General features: G+C 41.2%; 1 protein-coding gene across 1 annotated transcript; it reads left to right on the top strand.

The window, feature by feature from the left end:
* Nucleotides 1–2,311: 2,311 nt before the first annotated feature.
* On the top strand, nucleotides 2,312–4,268 carry LOC124276041. The gene is made up of 3 exons (XM_046711683.1): nucleotides 2,312–2,464; nucleotides 3,018–3,255; nucleotides 3,727–4,268. The coding sequence occupies exons 1-3, from the start codon at nucleotides 2,312–2,314 to the stop codon at nucleotides 4,266–4,268; spliced, it is 933 nt and encodes a 310-aa protein (XP_046567639.1).
* The last annotated feature ends 7,689 nt before the right edge of the window (nucleotides 4,269–11,957 follow it).

Raw genomic sequence — 11,957 nt, 5'->3', positions numbered from 1 at the left:
TTGATACGCAGTACATGCTGTCGCACAACATTAAGATTGTAAAGCGATTGATTAAATATTGGCACACTCTTGCTGTACCTAAAATATCAAACTTTAAATTATCTCACACTTTACACAACTTCGTTACACTACACAAACAGCACTATGGCTATCAAGATAAATGGTTAAATTTTATTGAATGTACGTTAAATCATTTAGGTCTTAGTAATATTTTCAGAAATCCAGAATGTGTTAACACTGATTGGCTGGCCTTAAAGGTAGAACTAGTTTTAAAAGACCAATTTACTCAGAGCTGGTGGTCTTTAATGAATAATAGCCCCAAGGCTCTTTATTATAGGACTATAAAAGACTCTTTAATATTTGAACGTTACTTTTTTCTTCAAGCCAATGTTTATATCCCCATGCTGAAATTCAGAACAACTAACCACCTTCTACCCATCGAGACCGGCAGCTGGGAGGGCATAACCAGAGAAAATAGAACATGTAAGTTATACAACTCCCCGCAATAGCTGATGAACTTCATTATTTACTGAGATGTAGTTACTTTAATGATAGTAGACGAAAGTATATTCCTTCGCAATACCTTAACTGGAAAAATCTGGTTACATTCAAACAACTAATGTGTACAGAGAAAACAGCAGAACTGAAAATGCTATCGATGTTTATTAATAGTATACTATCACACTTTAAATGCTAACTGTGCCCCATCTCGTCATTTTTAAAAGTAATCCGATGCTTTTTGTACTCTTGTACCACCGCTGGATGGTTGTAGGAGAAATAAAGAAGTTGAAGTCTTGTCGTCTTGTGGTCACTCTTGGTCTGCCAGTACGGGGGCGATCTTTCGTGGTGTTGGTGGCCCGGAAACGGTGTTGCAGCCTGTAGATGGTCCGAACGCTGACCTGGAAGTGACAGCCTAAGTAAACTTAGGCTCAGTATTATTCGTTACACTGCTATACTGAGTCTAACAAAACCTAGTAGAAGGTCGCGCCAGCTAACCTTTGGACTGACCAATCAGTTTACCAAATCGCGAAAGTAACATTCGCACATACCGTTTGAACCTTTACCTCAAAAACTCGAACGATTCCGAATGCTATTTTTCCGCACGATCGCTTCCGACTGATACACGTAATGAGTAAACAGTCGCTGTAAATAGCGTTTTTGTCAATATTCAAGGATGTCATCTTGCGAAAATATAAGCAAATCTGTAACCATGTCATTATAAACCAATAAGCGAAAATACTGCAGGTCAAATATCTGTGTTTTCTGCGGATTTTCATTTGTTGATAGATCAGTGTCAGCGATTTTCATTTTTGTTGATAGATCAGTGTCAGCAGACTAGGTTTGATTGACGGTCATAGCTCCCAAAAGGTTAGCTGACGCGACCTTCTACTAGGTTTTGTAAGACTCAGTATAGCAGTGTACCAAATAATACTGAGCCTAAGCTTACTTAGACTGCTGGAAGTGATTGGCAACGGCTTGTGCAGTGTGGCCAGCTTCAAGTCTTCCTAGCGCCTGGTTCTTCTCAGCTGTCGCGAGTCGCCCGGAACGCTTTCAGTGTTATCAATCGTCGACAATTTGGTGTTTTGGTCTCTGTTGCATATGTTACGGTTAAAAATTTGCCATGACAAAAGGTTTAAGAATCCCCATTCTTCTTTTCCTTTTCTATAATCTATTCCTTCTTTCTGAATTTGCATTTGAATTTCAAGTTTTTTCATCTCCAAATTTTCTGAATTTTCTTCTTTCACCATTTCCAAAACTTCATGTTCAAAAACTCCTCATCAATACAGTGATTCAACAAAATTTTCAAAATCTGAAATTTCCTCATAGCAGGTTTGGCCTCAAGTTTGAAATGTGAAGAGTTTGCAATAAATCTGATATGAGCAAATCCCCAACTGTCTCTGGCATAGGGGGCGGTGGGGTAGCCTAGTGGTTAAAAGCGTTGGCTCGTCACACCGAAGGCCCCATTTCTGGTGTCCCCCGCCGTGATGTTGCTGGAATATTGCTAAAAGCGGCGTAAAACTAAACTCAGTCAGTCAGTCTCTGGCATAGGGGATTCAAGAAACTTCTAAAGTTCAAACACCATTTTGCTGGTTTCACAAAATTGCAAAATTGCAGAAATTTGAAATTAATTTCACAATAGAGGGCTTCGTCATTTTTACTAAAAATAGCAACAGTATCCCACAAGGCCTTACGGTCGGCCATTTTGGAAGGCTTCATTGCAGAGTCATTCTCACATTATAGCGCTTACCAGTACAGACGTGATATTTCCGAAGTATTCAGTGGAAAATAACTGTTCACCTGATTTTGTAGCATGAAGAAGTATTCCGAGTCATTAGACAAGAAGGCTTTTACCCGTTACAAGGAGAAAATATGTGTAATTGGTGGTGAAGATCCTTACCAGATCGACACGTCTGAGTGGAGTAAAGATCACGACAGCTTCCCAGAAGTTTCATACCCGGACTTGGTGAATTGCTTGATTTTTCAACCCAGCCCATTTTACACATTGAAAGACTTTCAGAATTTCACGAGTCTTGACAGCTATGACCGGTTTGTTTGTGGATGGGTTCGTGACGTTTCTGTTTATCTGCATCAGCCCAGTGGACATCGTGTTATCAAGGCAAGAGTCATGCATTCTCAGAAATTATCTGACCCAAGTTTGACACCCTGGATAATCACGGATAAGCAAACTAAGGTAACGCCAGCTCACTGTGACTGTAAGGCAGAATTGGGAGAGAGTTTTTCTCACGTGGCATCAGTTTTGTTTTATGTAGAGGCAACAGTCAGGATGAGAGGCCAGTACAGTGACTCAGAAACCTGCCTACTGGATGTTACCTGCTTCAAAGACAAGTGTTCAGTATGCTCCACTACGTGACATTGATTTTACATCAGCAAAAACACTTAAAAAACAACTTGATAAACAAATTGATTCCACCCACACTGAAGTAATTAGGGATGAGACCTCAGCGAAGAAGCTATCAGTGAACATTTCCCAGGCAAGGTATGACACTTTTTTCAAGACACTGAAGGAAGACAAACCAGTTTGTTTGGCAGTGAAGAAAGAGTATAGCGCAGACTATGTGCCAACTAGTCTTCAGGCCAAGTACCCCAAGGTGTTATCTGAACTGAGGGATGACAAGTGTGAAGGAATGTCTCGTGACGAACTAGTGGAACATTGCGGTACACTACTTCCCAGTATTGCCTTTACAGAGGAAGAAGCCATCAATGTTGAGGCAGCTACCAGGCAACAAGCTGACTGTAACTTGTGGTTTCGGTTCTGGACAGGACGAATAACATCTTCAAGGATAAAAGCTGCTTGTGCGACATCATGTGACAAACCATCATACAGCTTAGTGAAACAAATTTGTTATCCACATGAACACAGATTTACAAATGCTGCTATGCAATGGGGTTGTGATCATGAAGATGTTGCAAGGAGACACTACACTGGTATTTCCTTGGAAAATCATGTTAATTTCAAGACCCAACCTTGTGGACTGTTTCTCAACAAAGACTATCCTCACCTCGGCGCTTCTCCAGATGGCATAGTTGAATGTGACTGTTGTGGAAGAGGATGTGTTGAAGTGAAGTGTCTATATTGCATGAGAGATGAGAATGTCAGAGCTCAGAAAGGATCTTGTCTTGAGAATACCAATGCAGGACTTAAATTGAAGGAAACCCATGCATATTATTCCCAAGTTCAGACTCATATCCATGTTGCTGATGTAGACTACTGTGATTTTGTTGTATGGACTCCAAAAGACATTTTCCTTCAACGGATTGAGCCCAACAGCGAAGTGTGGAACAAGTTACTGGATCGATCGTCAAGATGTTTTGCCACAGTCATTCTTCCGGAACTTGTTGGTAAATTATACAGATTAAGTGAAGAGGAGACAATCTCATCTGCGGGAAAGAAATCAACGAAGAAGAAGCCCCTTAGACAGCCAGAGTCTACAAATAGAAAGGCGACCAAGCAAAAACCAGCTACAAAAGAGAAGACATCCAAGTCCAAGGCTACGACAGCAGCTGTATCAAAGTCCTCCAAACCCTCACCTGGACTGGACGCATCTGAGGAAAACCTGGAACTGTTCTGTGTTTGTGATGGTGCAAAAGGCGGTATTATGATTGGCTGTGACTCTGAAGACTGTCCCAACAAGCCCTTTGAGTGGTTTCATTTGTCATGTGTGAACCTGAAAGCTGAACCTGAGGGAGATTGGTTTTGTCCGGACTGCTTGGAGCGTAACTTCTTGAGGAGTATAAAAAGGAAATAAAAGAAAATACCTGGAATCCACATTCCCTACCTGACTTCACTGATCACTGTTGATATAATGTGTTTGTTCTGACACAAAAATCATCAAAAACCCAAAACATGTCTGCAGTTTTCTCAGTTATTTTATTGGGAAACCCTAGCTGCACTGATGAGCCTTGGGAAGGCGAAACATGTTTGCATTGCACTCAAACTTTGTTTAGAAAGGTTTCTTTTTCTGGGCAATTTATTTGTCCTCACAACAACAACAAATAGACAACATCAAATTGACTAAATATGTGAAATATGTCGTCATTTTGGAAAACAGTTACAATATTAAACATACCTGTCTCTCTCACAAATGTGTTCACAAAAAGATTTTCTGTAGTCTAAAATCATATGATTCAATCAGAAAATTTAACATGTTTCGCCCTCCCAGGGCTCATCAGTGCAGCTTGGGTTATCCAATACTGTGATTAAACCTAACACAGAATGGATAAACTGCAGACATGTTTTTTATCTTTTTTTTTGTTTTGTTTTGGTTTTTTGTTTTTTCTTCATTTTTTTAATGGCTTAACATACCAGTAGCCAATGAATAGTAACTCATAATAACTCAAGGTAAAAGTTAAAGGAAATTTAATATGTGAATGTTAATGTTTGAGAAATGGCACAACAGGACACATGTTGATAGCTGTTAATGTCAGTCAAATGGCACAACAGAGGGGCACATGTTGGTAAGAGCACAGCATACAAACACAATTTTATCAAGAATTGCACACTTGTCACCAGCTTTCGAAATGAGGTAATCAATCGGACTCGTCGCTCCAAGAATCATGAACTTCTGACGCACAGTTCCAATGACCCTTTCCACATGAATCCTCACATAGCAATTTTTCTTGTTGACTCAACTTCTGTAGCACTCAGCTGTTGCTTTCCTCTCATAAAAGATGGAAGTTTCACTTCGGCGCCAACCACTTCCTGGACGTCAAATCCCTGATCTGCTGGTATCAAATCTCCATTCATTAGATTGTCTAGATATTTGCAATTGGTTGTTAGATGTTTGTCACTTACTCGTCCTCCCCAGCCCTCCGATATGAAGCTTACACTTCCCTGAGGAGTAATTCCTATCAAATACTTTGCTGTGTTGTGGTGCTTGTAGTTGGACCAGGTCTGTGCCCTTGCAGTCATGTTGGATGGTCGATCAGTGAAAATCTCAAAGAAGTCGATAATGCAGGTGACTCTCCTTCCAAAGTATTTACGAAACACCATCGGCATTGTTTCCCTAAGTTCATCACGATCAGGCCAACGCACTAAAGGTTGTAATGCCACATACATTAAGTTCAAAATATCTAAGAAAGCCTTGGATAATGTAGATTTAGATACACCAAAACGATAACTCAAGTCTTTGACGGGCAAATTTAGTCTAAGTCTCATTAGGGTTATGATTATCTTCTGAAATTTGCTGAGAGATGAATTTCTGTTTTCTGTCATTTCAGGGGCCAAAAGATGATTAAGTGCCATAACTTGGCAATCCAGTATAATACTTCACCTTTTCATTGTCATCTTCAAAGTCCTCTGGTGAATTGGCCTTCATTTTGTGTACAATGTTCTTTAAACACTCGTTTTGTTCTCTCAGCTGCTTATTTTCCTGTTTTAATTCACTTATTTCTTGATTAGCTAGCTCCAGCTTCTCTGTGACGGTTGGTTCCTCTTCAACAGTAGGTGACTCAGGGGTGGGCTCAGCCAAATCTCTGTCAGATTCATTTTCCATGTATGCACTAAGTTCAAGTAAACTAAGAGCAGCTTCTGTTTTCTTAGCAGCTTCCTTTCTGTTTTGCAGTCTTTCATGGCGTACAGCTGCTTTACTTGGTGACTTTGTCCCTTCATAGCCTAGATGCTTGCTAGGAGCCAAGTCTGGATGTGATTCATCATATTGATGTGGTTTTCCTGAAAATATATGAATTATTCATTACACAATGTCATTACTTACAGTTCATCTGTCTGTAAAAGAAGACAAGTTAACTCATGATTCAATATCAATTTATACTGTTTCCACATTGTGCTTTGAAACAGGATACTAAACTCAAGTACAAAAGAAACGCTACCAACTTTTCAAAATTACCCTGTGAAGAAACCACAAACACTAGAAACATGCAATAAAGTTTATTGAGACGACTGACATAAAAAGTTTTTTGATGATTGTCAACAATTATAAATAACGATATGGTACCAGTGTTACAGAGGATTCTTTTAACGACACTTCAGCAATTTCATTTTCATTTTTTTACACATAAACTTCTGCTAAAGAAAAGTCTATAGCAATGACTATGGTGAACTCTAGTAGCGAGTATGGCCTCCTCGCGCCTCAAGACATGCATAGACCCTTCTACGCATTGATGACGTCAGTCGTCTGACGTCAGCAGGTGGAATGTTCCGCCATTCTTCTTCGAGGGTGTCAGCGAGTTCTTGGCGGTTTGTTGGGGATGTTGACGGAGCCTAACACGGTGCGGCGATCAAGAGCGTCCCACAAGTGCTCGATTGGTGACATGTCAGGGGAGCATGCTGGCCACGGAAGAACATTAACGTTGTTTGCTTGAAGGAAGTTCTGTGTAATTCTTGCCACATGGGGTCTTGCATTGTCATGCTGAAGCAGGATGCCCTGTTGGCGATTGCGCATAAAATGGCAGTACTGTGGGCTTAAGAATGTCATCGATATACCGTCTGGCCGTCAGGTTGCCATTGACGATGACCAGTGGCGTCTTTTGTTCTCCACAAATGCCTCCCCACACCATCACACTTCCCATTCCATAGAGAACGACCTCCTGAACGCAACGAGGCGGCCTGTCGTTCTCCAGTACGACGATAAACCCGTGCCCTGCCATCGTTTCGGTACAAGAGAAATCTGCTCTATCCGTCAGCTAAAGAGCACTCGCTGCCATTGACGTTCCTGCCATCGTCGTACTTCGCCGGAGGTTGCAAAATCTCCACTCCAGTCGTCTCTGTCGATGTGCCTGGGTCAGCCCCCTGTCCCCGGAACGGTCTGTAAGCCCTGATGCCAAAAGCTCTAAGCCGCCCTGGTCACTGTGTGTCGACTGACACGACGACCTAACGCCAACGCCGGCTGCCGATGAGGATTAGCGCGTCACCGTCAGGGAAACGGTTATGCATAAGTGCAATGTGCGCGGGTACCGGTCCTCGCGTGGTGTTGTAACCCTGGGTCGGCCAGTTCTGGGTCTATCAGTAGTCTGGCCAGTCTGTCGATATCGCTGGACGAGTCTGGACACTGTTACGCGGGTGACAGCCGAGGGTTTGGCGACGTGGTCGTGAGTGGCGACCATCTCCCAACATTCTCAATGCTCTTTCTCTGCTGCTGCTGTCAATCTCGGCATTCTTATGGTGCCGTTTTGAGTTTGGAATGATGCTGTGCTTGCCTTCTGCATCGAATTTATACCCCAGTCGAACGAAAATTGTATTTTAATGACTAAAAACGTGCATTTCATGTTTTTGTTTGGAAGTGTACAAAGCAAGGATTCTGTTCCAATTTTTGTTTGTAAACACCTAAGATGTGTTCGGGTGATATAGTTCCTGTACCTGGAAACTAAAACTTTTTTTTTAGTAATTCATATTTTATAATTTTTTTGTTTGTAGCGTTTCTTTTGTACTTAAGTTTAAATAAACCATAACAAATATGTTACTATTTTTCTGATAAAACAACAATAGACACTGAATTCATAATAAATACTTTCGTACTAATATCAACTTTACATGAGATACTGCATACCCTATGAACATTTAGTGTTCATGGCTTCCTACTACCAAGACTGACCCTCGACCTCGACCTAGACCTAGCACATCAATTCAATATGAAATGGGGCTTTGAATTGTGAAGATTTTAGATTCGTATGTACCTACAAAATGTTAATTATATAGCTTACCTGAAATGAAATGATCCGAACAAACACGAAGCTGTTCGTAACACGTCACATCGGATCGGTTGATTGCAGCAATCCATGCTCTCCTTCGCCGTTCAATCTTCTTCTCCGCTGCTTCCCCCTGTCCAGAAATAACTTTAGGAATGCGATAAAAGCTCTTTTTATCTCTCCCACCCCGACATTTGCAGTTAACAATAGCACACGTAGTCGGCATTATCTCTGGATGAATGATCAACAACAATGAGCTGCGTAAACAAAGCCTTCCAAAATGGCCGCCGGGAATGCATTGTGGGAAATGTAGAAAAGCCCGAAGCCCTCTATAGGTCTCAAATGTCAAATGAATTCTATCCGGGACGAGCCCCAAATTTTGTTACGGTTAATAATTTGCCGTGACAAAAGGTTTAAGAATCCCCTTTGAACCAGCAAAGTAGAACCCAGACAAGTCTAAAATATTCAATAATATATTCAACAAAGAATGAGCAAGCTACCATGAATGACAATACAGATTTCTAGTACAATGCAGTTGAGTCACAAATCCAAAATATTGGGTCGAAAATATAAGATATTAACTCACCAGATTCTTGACATTCACAGTGAGCACAGATATACTGATTGAAGGTTGTTTACAATGACAGCAGTTGAATATAGACGAGCACGGTCAGTCTTGAAATATTGGTCAGCTTGACGATGGCAGACAAATGTGTATAAATCCAGTCATAACCAGTCATGTCCCGTCGCACAACACAACAACTGGCCTTTATATAACTGTTACACAGTTCTCGAGCACTCTAGCAAAGCTGGGCTCCATCATTTATTCTCTCGGAACGTTCACGAAAGCCATCGTAAACACATGGAAGGAAGCCAAAACAAATACAAAGAGATTGCCCCAAGGGAGGCAACTCTGAAGCGCTATAAAAAGGGCGTGCCGTTACAAATACTAATGCCACTGAACATATATGATGTGAGATGCGAACCAAAACCCACACTCAAAACTTTAAACATTGTGACCCATAATAACTACCACTAAGTCTTAATCAATGTGATATTACAAATTACAAGAAAAAACACACTCTCATAACATATACAAAACTAACCAAAGTGTATGAAATATTGAATTATTGACCAATGCATGCATACCAGTTTCCTCCAGGGAAACCCCCACAGACTCATCACCAGTTGCAACGCTTACATTTGTTCTATTTGTGATTAACATTTATATACTGACCGCAATGAAAACGCATAAGTTTTTTTTTCAGATCATTTTTTGAAACATAAGTGAGAAGTACTATTGATGCACTGGATATTTTAAATGAATGTTCAAGACTTGATTAGGAACAGTTGTTCAAGTTCAAATCCACTTCATGCTTTCGGAAACAGAAACATTCGTGAAAACGCATTTTTTATCATTCGTTGAAACACAGCAAGGCAATCCTGATAAAGAAAATGCACGTGCACTTCGTGAGGCCTTTCCCATATAATACACGTGTATAGCTATATAGAGCTCACAGTCTTTAAAACGCCGCGACTGAATCTGCAGCAACGTGCACACTCTCTGGGACTCCTTGAAGCCAGTATTTCACAAAATGTTGTTGCTAGGCGCCTTAATGTCAACCAGTCCACCATTAGCCTTCTTGTCAGTCGTCACCAGATGACAGGGAGCGTTGCCGACCGCCCTCGACTAGGACGACTTCCGGTTACGACGGTCAGACAAGATCGACAGATGCGACTGGCGCACCTTCGAGATCGCTTCAGAACGGCAACAACAACAGCAGCAGCAACGATTGGTAGCCATGGAAGCAGGATCCACCCATCGACAGCCATTCGATGCCTGAGACAGGCCGGACTGAACTGTCGACGTCAATACCGTGGCCCTGTGCTTCAGCCCAATGTGGATGTAATTTGTGGATGGAAGACAGCGTGTTTACAGACGTCGTGGGGAACGTTATGCAGGCCCATCTGTCAGACAGAGAAATCGATTTGGTGGTGATAGTGTAATGGTTTGGCGGGTCCATCAACGCACGTTTCAGGAGTGATCTGCTTGTCATCCAAGGTAATCTGACTGCACAGCGTTATGTGGATGAAACTACTGTAAATACTCTTGCACAAAGCGATCTTAGCGCTACGGCTATCTTAAGCCTATGTTGGAGAATGGGAGTTACAATAACTGTAGCACTTAGATCACTTTGTGCAAGTGACCCCAGGTAAATTGTGTGAATGACGGGTGCAACCGGTGGGGGTGACATGCTTAGCGTATTCATCACTGAATTTCACAGCTAATGTGCCCTCCACACCAACCGAAATCTATTTCTAAGGATAGTCACGACTGTGTATTACTTTGCACTGGTCTAATAAACCAAATTGTAAGCCTTCTGTTATGGATTCATAGAGGGGACATTGTCGCGTTGTCGCCCTTACAAAAATAAGCAAAAAGTGGCTAAATTAACTATAATGCGACAGTGCAAACACGCGACATTTGGACCATTTGTCGCATTGTCGCACTTTGAATAATTAGGAGATAAACGTACTGTGTTTGGACATTAGATGAATGTTAGACAGAACGGATAGTTTCTAAATTTCATTTGAAGCCCCGACGTCGGAGCGTGAGGTTGCAAAATAAAAATATTCTGTCCAAAGGAAACTGTTCTAAACGGAAAAAATGTCAGTGATGCTGTTTTATGACGAGCAACGTTGGGCACAACTTCTGAGACACGAATTTTAAACACAATGCATCTAGAGAGTAGTGTAAAAAGTATTCGGCAAATTGACAAATTCAGTCTTTATGACATATCTACGCTGATATTTGGATGACTATATCTCCGCTTCAAGCTTACGCATCCGGTTGCAAACGCGCATATAGATAGATTAGGATTAGTTATGTTATCGTCTGCTATGAATACTTCCGGTTTACCTGATGCAGACGACATGGGTCGAAAAAGCGCCGAATTGTCGCTCGGTGTTAAGAATACTTCGGTAAGGTTGTATCAGGTTGGCAGTTCTATCAGTTCTATCAGTAGAATATTGCAGAAACCACGTAGTACAATAAACAATGTGATAAAGAAGTTTTTAACAAAGGGTTCGACGGAGAACAAACCACGAAGTGGAGGGGCAAACACCGTGATCGTGATTACCGTGTGTTAGAGAGACTTGTGAAACTTAATAGACGGGACATTCTTGGTGAATTATCTTCAAACTTCAATGAAAACAGGCAAGTTCCTATCAGCAAACGAACAATTCAGTATCAATTTCATTCACATGGCTTCAAACGTCAGGTTTCAAAGAAGAAAGTTGTTGTTCGAGAGATCAATCGTAAAAAGCGAATTCCGTGGTGTCGTGAAAAGAGAAAGTGGACAGTGAATGAACAGTGGAAAAAAGTTATATTTTTTTATGAAAGTAATATTGTTATTGGACAAGATACACGTGTATACGTATGGAGGCAGAAACCAACAGAAAATATCAGGTTATGATATGGGCTTGTATTTGCTGGAATGGCGTGGGGACACTAACGGTTGTAGATGGTCATATGAATGCCAACAAGTACCAAGACATCCTAGAAAAAAATTATGGCCGGTTATTGCAAGACATTTCCCAAATGGGTATATTTTCCAAGATGACAATGTCCCAGTGCATCGTGCGCTGGTCATCAATGACTACAAAGAAAATAATCAAATCAGATGCATGTGCTGGCCAGCTCGATCACCTGACATTAATGTGATCGAAAATATTTGGTTATACATCAAAAGAAAGGTTCAGTCTCGAGTTCAATTGATCACATCGAACGTTGA

The sequence above is a fragment of the Haliotis rubra genome, unplaced genomic scaffold (genome assembly GCF_003918875.1).
Source record: "Haliotis rubra isolate DU_JTF1 unplaced genomic scaffold, ASM391887v1 Scf205, whole genome shotgun sequence".
In the NCBI taxonomy this organism is placed as follows: Eukaryota; Metazoa; Mollusca; class Gastropoda; order Lepetellida; family Haliotidae; genus Haliotis; species Haliotis rubra.
The sequence above is the reverse complement of the archived record's forward strand: the minus strand, read 5'-3'. Positions and strand labels throughout refer to the sequence as shown.